Here is a 13,432-nt window from a genome sequence, read left to right as displayed (position 1 = left end):
TGAGCTTTCCAAATTTGCTGGCATATTGAGTGCAGCATTTTCATAGCATCATCTTTCAGGATTTGAAATAGCTCAACTGGAATTCCATCACCTCCACTAGCTTTGTTCGTAGTGATGCTTTCTAAGGCCCATTCTCCCTGGGAGGGTCCAAAGGTGTGCCTTTTACCTCAACTCTGAGAAATAAATTTGTGGGAGGAGCCCCAGCATTTTTGAAGAGTTCTGCGGTTGCTCTCCTCTGTAGATCAGAATTTACAGAGGGAACAGCTACCATTCAACTACAATCCCTATAGGCATTGGGGATAATGGGACTCCAGGAAGGCAGGTGCCAAGTGGCTGCATTTAATCACCAAAGACAGAGGGAGTATAATGATTGTAATGGACAGAAGAGTCAAAGTAGTAATCAGCATGGTCTGACTCAAAGAAATCTGTTTTGTTGAATAATTGATCAAGTGAAATAGATGGACAGTCAACTAAACTCTCAGTTGTACAAGTGGGAAAGTTCTAGATTAGTAAACAGAAGTCTAACTCGAATCACAGAACAGTCACAATCTCTCAATCAATTCCCAAACTTTAGCTAATTTATAGAATTTGAACCACTTGAAAGAAGGGAAGGCTGGGTCCCTTGAAGACTGGCAAAGTTTTATACTGTTGATCTGTCTTCCAATCTTCTGCAAAGGGATCTATAGCCATTTATCAGGGTGACTGTGCATTGAAGAAAGGAAAATAATTGGACTTTTCAGGGACTACTGGACACTATTTCTAAAAAGACACTAACTCCTAGAGACTTAAAATGTCACTCTGGAGTATCAGTGGAGTCTTTTAAGATCTAGCCTAAGATATTTGAGATGTTTGCACTTTAATATGTGGCCATTAGGGGATAACTGCTGGCTTTGAGCAATAGTACGGCATGTGGTAAAATTTTGTGCCAGTGAAAGGGGTGGAATAATTGGAGGGAGTCACAGAGAAATGATATGGTTCCTGGAATTAAGCAGTTGACAGTGTCATGATGAAGCAAACACACACGTCAAGGCGGGTTATGATGAAGGCCCAAGAAAAGTGTGAAATTAGAGAAAAGAGAGGTCTCACACAGAGACTGAGGCAAGAAATGCAAGACTTACCTGATAAATAAAACGCTTCAGCAATCTCCTTGACCCCCAGATTTCTCCTTTGCCAGTGTGGATTCCTTCCTCTTAAATCAATATTTGCCATTTGGCTCCAACTATGATATCTTATTTGCCATAGGCATCTATTCATGAGTGTATTGACATTTGTTCAAAGCTTTTTAGCCTAAATTACTCTGTTCGAAATTGCCCACAATTGCTGTCAAAGCAGGGGTATGAAGAAGGTGCAGATAATACAATAAATCCTCAAATAAGAAGGTGTTTTTCAGAATCAGTTCTTCCTGCATTGGCTCCTGGAGCCTTACCTGGACTCACTCGGCCTTTTCCTGTTTTGTTTATTTATATAGTATTATTTGAGAACCCCATGAACAGTATGAAAAGGCAAAATGATAGGATATTGAAAGAGGAACTCCCCAGGTTGGTAGTGCCCAATATGCTGCTGGAGATCAGTGGAGAAATAACTGCAGAAAGAATGAAGGGATGGAGCCAAAGCAAAAACAATACCCAGCTGTGAATGTGACTGGTGATAGAAGCAAGGTCTGATGCTGTAAAGAGCAATATTGCATAGGAACCTGGAATGTTAGGTCCATGAATCAAGGCAAATTGGAAGTGGTCAAACAGGAGATGGCAAGAGTGAACGTTGACATTCTAGGAATCAGCGAACTAAAATGGAGTGGAATGGGTGAATTTAACTCAGATGACCATTATATCTACTACTGTGTGCAGGGATCCCTTAGAAGAAATGGAGTAGCCATCATGGTCAATAAAAGAGTCTGAAATGCAGTACTTGGATGCAATCTCAAAAATGACAGAATGATCTCTGTTCATTTCCAAGGCAAACCTTTCAATGTCACAGTAATCCAAGTCTATGCCCCAACCAGTAACGCTGAAGAAGCTGAAGTTGAATGGTTCTTTGAAGACCTACAAGACCTTTTGGAACTAACACCCAAAAAAGATGTCCTTTTCATTATAGGGGACTGGAATGCAAAAGTAGGAAGTCAAGAAACACCTGGGGTAACAGGCAAATTTGGCCTTGCAATACGGAATGAAGCAGGGCAAAGGCTAATAGAGTTTTGCCAAGAGAACGCACTGGTCATAGCAAACACCCTCTTTCAACAACACAAGAGAAGACTCTACACATGGACATTACCAGATGGTCAACACCGAAATCAGATTGATTATATTCTTTGCAGCCAAAGATGGAGAAGCTCTATACAGTCAGCAAAAACAAGACTGGGAGCTGACTGTGGCTCAGATCATGAACTCCTTATTGCCAAATTCAGACTTAAATTGAAGAAAGTAGGGAAAACCACTAGACCTTTCAGGTATGACCTAAATCAAATTCCTTATGATTATACAGTGGAAGTGAGAAATAGATTTAAGGGACTAGATCTGATAGACAGAGTGCCTGATGAACTATGGATGGAGGATCGTGACATTGTACAGGAGACAGGGATCAAGACCATCCCCATGGAAAAGAAATGCAAAAAAAGCAAAATGGCTGTCTTAGGAGGCCTTACAAATAGCTGTGAAAAGAAGAGAAGCGAAAAGCAAAGGAGAAAAGGAAAGATATAAGCATCTGAATGCAGAGTTCCAAAGAATAGCAAGAAGAGATAAGACAGCCCTCCTCAGCAATCAATGCAAAGAAATAGAGGAAAACAACAGAGTGGGAAAGACTAGAGATCTCTTCAAGAAAATTAGAGATATCAAGGGAACATTTCATGCAAAGATGGTCTCAACAAAGGACAGAAATTGTATGGACCTAACAGAAGCAGAAGATATTAAGAGGTGCCAAAAATACACAGAAAAAGTGTAAAAAAAAGATCTTCACGACCCAGGTAATCACGATTGTGTGATCACTCACCTAGAGCCAGACATCCTGGAATGTGAAGTCAAGTGGGCCTTAGAAAGCATCACTATGAACAAAGCTAGTGGAGGTGATGGAATTCCAGTTGAGCTCTTTCAAATCCTGAAAGATGATGCTATGAAAGTGCTGCACTCAATATGCCAGCAAATTTGGAAAACTCAGCAGTGGCCACAGGACTGGAAAAGGTCCGTTTTCATTCCAATCCCAAAGAAAGGCAATGCCAAAGAATGCTCAAACTACCACACAATTGCACTCATCTCACACACTAGTAAAGTAATGCTCAAAATTCTCCAAGCTAGGCTTCAGCAGTACATGAACCGTGAGCTTCCAGATGTTCAAGCTGGTTTTAGAAAAGGCAGAGGAACCAGAGATCAAATTGCCAACATCCGCTGGATCATGGAAAAAGCAACAGAGTTCCAGAAAAACATCTATTTCTGCTTTATTGACTCTGCCAAAGCCTTTGACTGTGTGGATCACAATAAACTGTGGAAAATTCTTCAAGAGATGGGAATACCAGACCACCTGACCTGCCTCTTGAGAAACCTGTATGCAGGTCAGGAAGCAACAGTTAGAACTGGACATGGAACAACAGACTGGTTCCAAATAGGAAAAGGAGTACGACAAGGCTGTATATCGTCACCCTGCTTATTTAACTTCTGTGCAGAGTACATCATGAGAAACGCTGGGCTGGAAGAAGCATAAGCTGGAATCAAGATTGCCAGGAGAAATATCAATAACCTCAGATATGCAGATGACACCACCCTTATGGCAGAAAGTGAAGAGGAACTAAAGAGCCTGTTGATGAAAGTGAAAGTGGACAGTGAAAAAGTTGGCTTAAAGCTCAACATTCAGAAAACGATCATGGCATCTGGTCCCATCACTTCATGGCAAATGGATGGGGAAACAGTGGAAGCAGTGTCAGACTTTATTTTTTTTGGGGCTCCCAAATCACTGCAGATGGTGATTGCAGCCATGAAATTAAAAGACGCTTACTCCTTGGAAGGGACGTTATGACCAACCTAGATAGCATATTCAAAAGCAGAGACATTACTTTATCAACAAAGGTCCATCTAGTCAAGGCTATAGTTTTTCCAGTGGTCATGTATAGATGTGAAAGTTGGACTGTGAAGAAAGCTGAGCGCTGAAGAATTGATGCTTTTGAACTGTGGTGTTGGAGAAGACTCTTGAGAGTCCCTTGGACTGCAAGGAGATCCAACCAGTCCATTCTAAAGGAGATCAGTCCTGGACGTTCTTTGGACTTTGGATCCAACACTTTGGCCACCTCATGTGAAGAGTTGACTCATTGGAAAAGACTCTGATGCTGGGAGGGATTGGGGGCAGGAGGAGAAGGGGACGACAGAGGATGAGATGGTTGGATGGCATCACTGACTTGATGGATGTGAGTCTGAGTGAACTCCAGGAGTTGGTGATGGACAGAGAAGCCTGGCTTGCTGCGATTCATGGGGTGGCAAAGAGTCAGACAGGACTGAGCGACTGAACTGAATAACTAATTAACAATGTCGTGTTCCAGGTACAGAGCAAAGTGGTTCAATTATACATATATTTGTGTATATGTATTCTTTTTCAGATTCTTTTCCATTATAGGTTATTACAAGATATTGAATATCGTTTGCTGTGGTATACAGTAGGTTTTTTATCTGTTTTATGTATAGTAGTGTGTGTCTGTTAATCCCAAACTCCTAATTCATCCCTCCTTCCACCTTTCCCCTTTGATAACTGTATGTTTGTTTTTCCCCATGACCTTTCGCCATCAGTTAAATATAAAAATCTCTCCTCTTTGTCCACACTCTAAGGGCTTGCTGCTCAAAGTGTGTCTGTACACCAACGATATCAGCATCACCTGGGAGCTCCTAGAAATGCAGAATCTCAGGCCCCATCCCAGCCCTAGGAAGAATCTTCACTCTCAGGAGCCCCAGGGATTCCTACCCACTTTAAAGTTTGAGGAGCTCTGGACTATATGCTAACCCTTTTCTTCATTTTCCTATACAACTTCCTTTGGCCTCAGGTGTTGACAAGGGGTCATGCATGGACTTGACAGTTTCATCAAAAAGTTTAATATTTTAGGACTGGAAGGGATCTTAGAAATTACATAATAATAAGGGAACCATGGGATTTATCACTCAAACCAGGACATTTTTTGAGAGTGAAAGGAAGCGTTATTAAAAATGTATGGCAGAACAGGTGAAAACAGGATTATCCTAAACAACCTCATTATTGAGTATTTACTATCAGCTAAAGTTTAATGCTAAAGCTGAAACTCCAGTACTTTGGCCACCTCATGCGAAGAGTTGACTCATTGGAAAAGACTCTGATGCTGGGAGGGATTGGGGGCAGGAGGAGAAGGGGACGACAGAGGATGAGATGGCTGGATGGTATCACTGACTCGATGGATGTGAGTCTGAGTGAACTCCGGGAGTTGGTGATGGACAGGGAGACCTGGTGTGCTGCGATTCATGGGGTTGCAAAGAGTTGGACACGACTGAGCTACTGAACTGAACTGAAAGTTTAAATGGATTATCTCAAATCCCAATAACAACCTGCCCAGGTAGGTGTTATTAACCCTGGTTTACAGATATGGTAGGTGTAGTGGGTTGAACTGTAGCCTCCCAGAAGATATGCCCAAATTCTAACCTGTGAACATGAACTCATTTGGAAAAAAAGTTCTTTGCAGATTAAATATAATCAAGTAAAGAATCTCAAGATGAAATTGTTCTGGGGACTTCCCTGGTGGTCCAGTGGCTGACTCTGAGCTCTCAGTGCAGGAGGCCTAGGTTCAATAACTGATCAGGGAACTAGATCTCACATGCTGCAACTAAAGATCCCACCTGGTGGAACTGAATATAGAAAATCCAGAGTGCTGCAACTAAGAGCCATAGTAGTCAAATAAATAAATAATAAAATATTTTTTAAAAAGAAATCATCCTGCATTAGAGTGAGCCTTAAATCTGGGGTGATGGGTGTCTTTATAAGAGAAGAAAAGGCCATTTGAAGACTGAGGCAGCAGGTATGCTGCCACAAGCCAAGGAACACTAAGTAACCCATGAAGCTGGAAGATGTAAGAACGATTTGCCCCTGGAGCCTTTGGAGGGAGCTTGGCTCTGCAGACACATTGATTTCAGACTTCTGGCCTTTAGAACTGAGAGAATAAATTTATGTTTAGTCACTAGGGGGCTTCCTTGGTGGCTCAGTCAGTAAAGAATCTGCCTGCAGTGCAGGAGACCTAGGTTCAATCCCTAGGTTGTTAAGATCCCCTGAAAAAGGAAATGGCAACCCACTCCAGTATTCTTGCCTGGAGAACCCCATGGACGAAGGAACTAGGTGGGCTACAGTCCATGCGGTGGCAAGAGTTGGACATGACTTAGCGACTAAACTACCACCAAAGTCACTATGTTTGTGGTAATTTGTTATGGCAGCCCTAAGACAGTGAAGGGAGTCTTAAGCGTAGCACAGGAGGGAGTATCCTTCCTAGGTTTAAATGATAGAGCCTTAGGGTGGGCAAGGAAAGGAGTGAAGTGAGAAGGCTGAAGAAAGCATGGAGACCCCTTGCTATGTCTTATCTCCCCTCTCCCTCCCCCATCACTGCAAAAGTGAGTCTATCTTGGTTCCTGTGTTTCAGGCAAGAAAAAGATGATCTTTTAACTCTCTCATTGAAGCCCCCTTCAATGTCTACACAGACCTTTGTTGTTACTAAATGATTTCAAACTCATCATCACATTTGACCCTAAAAAGAATCCATTTTACTGATGAGAAAACTGAAGCACAGAAGACTAAATGAATTGTTCAAATTTATGTGCTGGAGTCAAAACCCTTCAAATTCTACTTTATTGCTGAGGCAGGAGATAGATGAGCCCCAGGCTGAACAGTTTCTGTCCTATGGATAGAAACTCTGTAATAGCAGAAATTCTATAAAACCAAACGATGGAGGAAGCTGGGCCTTGTCCAGATGAAACATGAAGACCACATATTCCTTATTCTGCAAGTCGAAGAGACCTCCCAGATCACACATGCGCAGAAAGGCTCCTTGGTGGTCAAAAAGGGAGAGAGAGTCACCTCATAGTAAATGATAATCAACTACCCAATGAGCCTCTTCACTAGACTCCATTTTTGCTAAGAAATGAGCCTGCACACATGGGAGGGTCCTGAGATATACCAAATACAGACTCAGAACCAGGCAAATCAAAATGATTGGCCCGAGGAAACCGGGAAGAAATGCCCCATAAAAGTAATTAAAACTGCCAGGAGGGTGCAACTGAGTGACTCTCTGAGCCCGCTTGTGTGTTCATCCACATTACTCTTTTCCTCCTAACAAACACTTTACTTGTTTCATCACTTGCCTTCTTTGTGGGAATTATTTTCTGCAAAGCTGAGAAGCCAGGGTGTTGTCACTGAGAACGGCCTCCATCTCTGGCAGGGAACCGAAGCCCCTTTTCAAGCTGCTGCAGGCAGAGGTCACTCGAGATCATAGCCATTTAACCATTCTGTTGTGGGACAATACTTCTTCCGTGAAAAAACAAACAAAAGCCCCCAAAAACAAAAGAAGCAAACCCAGTTCATGAAATTTGGTCATGAGCAACAGATATCATTGCAGATTGTGGGCGCTCAGCTTTTGCGTCTCAATGGGTAGAAAAAGTCCATCCTTAAACAAAGCTGCCTGCAACTGGGACTTGTTGGGTAAACTTCGGTATAATCGCTCAGGGTTCCTTAGTCATCTTCCTTTGAGGAAATAAAAGAAGCGTTTAAGAGTTTTGCTTGAATGTATAGTGTTGAGCCAAAATAATCTTTGAGGATTTGGATTATGTGTTTTAAATATGTGTTTGTTTCCAGCAAGGACTTTGTAAGGATTTTGGCAATTGTTTTTCTTGTTTTCATAAAATGGCAGACCAAACAGAGGTTTAAGGTTGAGAGGCCAAGCGCGTGAAACTTCTTTATTCATAACTTGAATTTTAGGACCGAGTTACATTTCTTTGCCCCTTCTTAGTGGGGGCGGGAGGGGAGGGGGTTGTGATACCCACCGGGAGAGAGGTGCAAAGGCCGAATATTTACATTCCTCCCCGGGGGATTCTCCTTCTTTCCGCTCCTAGTTTCCGCTACACCTTAGGCCCCGGCAGCCTCCTTGGCAGTATTTTCGATCAGCCCTCTGAATTCAGTTTTTCTTGCCCTCCCCGCTTTTCCAGCTTGAAATAACACCCGAAAGAGACTGCTGTGAGATTTTTGGTCTCATTCAGTGACGACCTGGAAATCCCCGGGAGCCTGATTTTCTCATCTACTACACGGTCTCAACATCCCTTCTCCGGCTATATTCTTAAAAACAGATCAGGTTTCTAAAAGGCGTGAACCGCAGTGAAGTCAATACCCCTCCAAGGTTGTTCGAAGGAGGGCCTGCCAGACGGCGGTGCGGGAACTGAATTCCCCGGCAGCGCGCGTCCGCGGGGTGAAGCCAGCGCCGGCCTGGTGTTTTTCTGTGGTTTCTGTGCCTTAAGTTGGGGGGGGGGGTGGGGGGAAGGAGAGGGGAACTGTGGTCGGAATTTTGCCCCAGGAAGGGAGCTACCCTGGGCGGAAGGATTTCTGTGCCAGGGACGCGGCGGCTGAGCCAGGTGAGAGGTCGGAAAAAGCTTTCCCCTCCGGGGATGAGCTAGGTGTCTCCCTAGCGGCTCAGCAGAGGAGGGAGGGGATGGGGGGCGGGGGGAGAAGGAGGTGTGGGAGACCGGGAAGCCGAGGAACCGAGGCGTTTCTCTCCCCTGCGGTTCCCTGCCTTCAAAGCCCGGCCGAGAGGTCGTTTTATACCCAAATAGGACCTTCTCTAGCGTCCCGGACCTATCGGTAGTCCATTCTGGGCATGAGAAAAGGCTAACGTTTTGCAGATGAAAATTCTGCCCCCAAAGGGACCTCCGCTGAGAGTGCTGGGAGGCGGGGCGGCGAAGGCGGGAGGCCGCCCGGGGAGGCTGCGGCGCTTTCCGCGTGGATCCCGCCTGGAGGCTCCCCGTTGGGTGGCGGAGGAGGTGGGGCCAGGGCAGGGCGCAGAAATAGGGACTCCCGGCGTCCGCGCGCAGCCCGCCGCCGGTGCAGTCCTCGGCCAGGCGCCAGGTCCGCGGCGGTGCGGTGCCGTGCGCCTCGGGATCCTCGCCCGGGAGGGCCTCCGTGAGTCACCGCTTGAGTTGTCGCAATCGCCACCCAGCGGAAATCGGACCCGGGGTGGAGCCGGTTCCCCGCCGCGCTCGCGTGTCTCCGCGCTCGCTCCCAGGTCTGCGCTCCAGGCGACGGCTTCGGTGGGGGGCCTGGGCCTCTGGCGCAGAGGGAGTTAATCGGCCGCGGCGAGGAGGAGCCCGAAGAGGAAGGAAGGAAATTGCTGTCCTTCTGAAAGTTTTTTTTTTTTTCCTTCCTCTCTTCTTTTTCCCCCGCAGAGGTGAGTGCCGGGAGGCGGCGGCGTTGACTCCTGGGAGCCGGGCTCCGCGCTGCTGCTCCCGGAGTTGCCTTCGGACTACCTGGAGACAGGGACGGCCATCGCACTCGGATCTCCTCTGTGGACCCCGTCGGGGTGCTCCGAGCCATGGATGGCGTGGAGCTGGCCGGGCAGATCCTTTACACCTGGCTGACCCTGGTGCTTGGCCTCATACTCCTGCCTTCGGCCTTTGGGGTGTCTTTGGGCATCTCTGAGATCTACATGAAGATCCTGGTGAAAACTTTAGAGGTGAGTCCGTGGAGGGATGCTGCTCCCCCTCCTCGGAGGGCTTTGGAGGGGGGAAACCCGGGGCGATGGGGAACAAGGTTAGAGCTGAGAGCTGAGGAGACGCCAGGAGACCAGGAGGAAGGTCAGTGGTCTGGAAGGAGGTGCGTTTTAGTTTATCCTCGGCCGTATCCCGGCTTCTCCCGCAGAGTTGGAGGGATCCTGAGACCACTGGACCACCTGGTTGCTGTGGTTGGAGGTAGAAAGACCCCACTCCCTGTTATTATGATGATGCTTTTTACTCATCTCAATAACAACGCGACCGCCTTTTCTATCACCGGTATTTCTTTACGTTCTTTAAGCGAGGCAGCCGCCACCGCATTCTCCTTAGTTTTTATAACCTCAGGTTTCAGAGGTCCTTCTGTGGACTAAGGTTTCCCGTCCAGAAAGGCATGAAGTTTATGCTCAAGATAAGAATGGATGGTAGAAAGAAATCTGATTATATTTTAGGAGTCATGGAAATTTAATCTAACCAATGGCACTTGACACGTCATTGAAAATCTGTGTTTTTTTTGACTTCAGCTCTCCCTATCTTCCTGTTTCCAAATTTTGCAAAGAAAGGTGTTAGATGGGAGAGGCCCTAATGGAACAACTGTAACTTGCCCTTCATACAGGGTTTTATTAAGTCACTGAGGGTTGCCTGTGGACTCTCATCAGATGTAGGGAGAGCAAATGTTATCCCCCCTTTACAGATAAGGACACTGAAACTCTGAGAAGTTCAGTGGTTTGCTTGAATCAAGCAGTGAAGACAGGAGTCTAACTGAAGTGAGGGCCTGTAGCCTAAAGGTTAATAGTGCAGACTCTGGTTACAGATTTGCTTTGACTTGGTACCAAAATCCCAGCTCTGCTTCTCAACAGCGGACTCACCTACTTCTTATGCTTCATGTTCCTTATCTATAAAATAGTAGTAATAATAAGAACTACTTCCATAGGGTTGTCAAGTGAGTTGAGTGAGTTAAAATATGTCAAGCACTTCAGATTGGTATCTGGACATGTTAGATGCTTTGTAATGTTTGCTGCTATTAAAAGAATAATATTATTGGGACTTGCCTGGTGGTCCAGTGATTAAGACTACACACTTCCACTGCAGAAGACACAGGTTCTATCCCTGAGGATCTTACATGCCTTGTTTCTCTAGCTGCTACAGAAGCTTCTAATGTGCCTACGTGCCTCCTCAGTGGTGTCCAGCTCTTTGTGATCCCATGGACTGTAGCCTGCCAGGCTCCTCTGTCCGTGTGGTTTCCCAGGCAAGAATACTGAGTGGGTTGCCATTTCTTCCTCCAGGGGATCTTCCCTACCTAGGGATCAAACCCGAGTCTTCTGTGTCTCCTGCATTGGCAGGTGGATTCTTTACAGTACCTTCTTACACGGGTTCTCATTTTTCTGCCCTTATTCTCTGCCTGGGGCTTGGCTTTATTTGCTCTTCTCCCTCAGCCAGGAGAGTGGCTTTCAGATACCCATCTCTAATCTTTTATCTCCTACCTGGAGATTACCTGTTGATCACCCACCAGCTGCTGCTGCTGCTAAGTCGCTTCAGTTGTGTCGATCTCTATGCGATCCCATAGACGGCCGGCTGTCCCTCGGATTCTCCAGGCGAGAACACTGGAGGGGGTTGCCATTTCCTTCTCCAACTCATGAAAGTGAAAAGTGAAAGTGAAGTCGCTCAATCGTGTCCAACTCTTAGCGACCCCATGGACTGCAGCCCATCAGGCTCCTCGGTCCATGGGATTGTCCAGGCAAGAGTACTAGAGTGGGGTGCCATTGCCTTCTCCACACCCACCAGCTAATCTCCTGCAAATCTTTTCTACCTACTCATGTTTTATCTCACATTTTTGTTGTACTTTATGGTTGATTTTCTGTCTAGTCTTTAAAAGTTATATTTGACTGTTCATCAGCCCTCATGTTTTAAAAGTTCTGTTGTTTCTACTTGGGAGATATTTCAGTCTCGAACCTTCCTTCTTGACATCACACTTTGGACATGGTCACAAATGAATGGTCACAAATAAATTTTTAGAAGTGTGAATTTCATGTGGTCACAAATAAATTTTTAGAGATGTGAATTTCCTAGCTGCCTCTTGCCTTAGATCATCTGCCTGTAGCAGATGATTATTTTCAGCTGGTGTTCACTCTTAGAACTCTGAAATGACTGAACTGTTCTCCCACATAGTAATATCTTTTGGAATTGATACTTCAAGTGAGAATATAGTAAATTGCACACTCTATCTTCCAGGTGCTGACTCTTGAATGCTTGCGTAAGTCAGCTACAGCTAAAGAGACGTCAAGGAGACTGGCCTGCTAGTCCCTGTAGCGTGTGTGAGTGCTTGCGTGCTCAGTAGTATCTGAGTCTTTGTGACCTTATAGACTGTAGCCTGCCAGACTCCTCTGTCCATGGGATTTTTCAAGCAAGAATACTGGAGTGGGTTGCTATTTCCTCCTCCAGGGGATCTTCCCAACCCAGGGATTGAACATGATTCTTGGATTCTTTATGCCACTGAGTCACCGGGGAAGCCCTCTAGTTGCTGTTAGCTTGGCAAATAACTTCTACACTTTGAAGAGATATCTCCAGTCCAGGATCTGACTTTCAGTGTGGCAAGGCCTCAAGTTTTAATTTTTGTCCATCTAGATTTCAAGAGATTTTTAGAGATGTACTCCTTGTTAGTAAAGCTCTCAGGAATGCTAGTTTTCTTTTTCTGTATTTGCGCTGGGTCTTTCTTGCAGCTGCTGGATCTTTGTTGCTATAGGTGGGCTCTTCTTCAGTTGCAGCATGAAAGTGAAAGAAAGTGAAGTTGCTCAGTCATGTGGGACTCTTTGCGACCCCATGGACTGTAGCCTACCAGGCTTCTCAGTCCATGGGATTTTCCAGGCAAGAATACTGGAGTGGGTTGACATTTCTTTCTTCAGGGGATCTTCCCAACCCAGGGATCGAACCCAGGTCTCCCGCATTGTAGGCAGACGCTTTACCGTCTGAGCTACCAGGGAAGCCCTTCAGTTGCAGCATATGTTTCTCTTATTGTAGAGTATGGGCCCTAGTGTGTGCCAGTTCAGTAGTTGCGGTGCACAGGCTTAGAATTAATTTAATTTTAAATTAATTGAGAATTAGTTAAGTTCTCAATTAATTTAGAGTTAATTAAATTCTTAGTTCCCCGACCAGGGATCAAACCTGAAGCCCCTGCATTGGATGGTAAATTTTAACCACCAGACCACTAGGGGAGTCCCACCAGATTTCTAATTTTAGTGGAAGATAAACCAACTAGCTTGGAAACCAGGTAGATGGCAGCATAAGGAACCATCCTCTTTGCTAAGACCAAAGTTTATTAGGTCAGACAGATGCTTGGCATATATGTAGTTAGAATGGGGATTCATTTTGTGAGCCACCTCTGATTTGGTGGTAGCTGCCTGGGTGTCCTGTGTTTGGGAACAGCTGGGCGCCTCAGGGAAGAGCTATGATCCAGTAGTGAGGTCTGCTTTGGGCACAGGAGAGGGAGATGGTAACCCAGGGCTTTGTATCCTCCAACCAGAACAGCAATGTTGGAAATTGACAGTGTTGCTCAGTTGTGTCTAGCTTTTTGCGATCCCATGGACTGTAGCCTGCTAGGTTCCTCAATCCATGGAATTCTCCAGGCAAGAACATGGGAGTGGATAGCTATTCCCTTCTCCAGGGAATCTTCCTGACCCAGGTTTTGAACCTGGGTCTCCTAC

At 45.6% G+C, this 13,432-nt stretch overlaps 1 protein-coding gene across 2 annotated transcripts in view; it reads left to right on the top strand.

Moving 5' to 3' along the window:
• Nucleotides 1-8,019: 8,019 nt before the first annotated feature.
• The window catches only part of GPAT3 (glycerol-3-phosphate acyltransferase 3), a 72,999-nt gene continuing 67,586 nt past the window's right edge, over nt 8,020-13,432 (top strand). The window contains exons 1-2 of one of the 2 annotated variants that reach the window (XM_086404979.1): nt 8,020-8,603; nt 9,411-9,697. In XM_086404979.1, coding sequence (XP_086261105.1) covers nt 9,557-9,697 — 141 coding nt within the window. In that variant the 5' untranslated portion in view covers nt 8,020-8,603; nt 9,411-9,556. Of the gene's footprint in view, nt 8,604-9,057; nt 9,251-9,410; nt 9,698-13,432 lie in introns of those variants that run through there. The other variant, XM_086404978.1, reaches the window with a different exon arrangement.

Source organism: Bos grunniens, chromosome 6 (genome assembly GCF_055505025.1).
Source record: "Bos grunniens cultivar Pamir isolate PY7600 chromosome 6, Bosgru_T2T1.0, whole genome shotgun sequence".
NCBI lineage: Eukaryota > Metazoa > Chordata > Mammalia > Artiodactyla > Bovidae > Bos > Bos grunniens.
The sequence above is the reverse complement of the archived record's forward strand: the minus strand, read 5'-3'. Positions and strand labels throughout refer to the sequence as shown.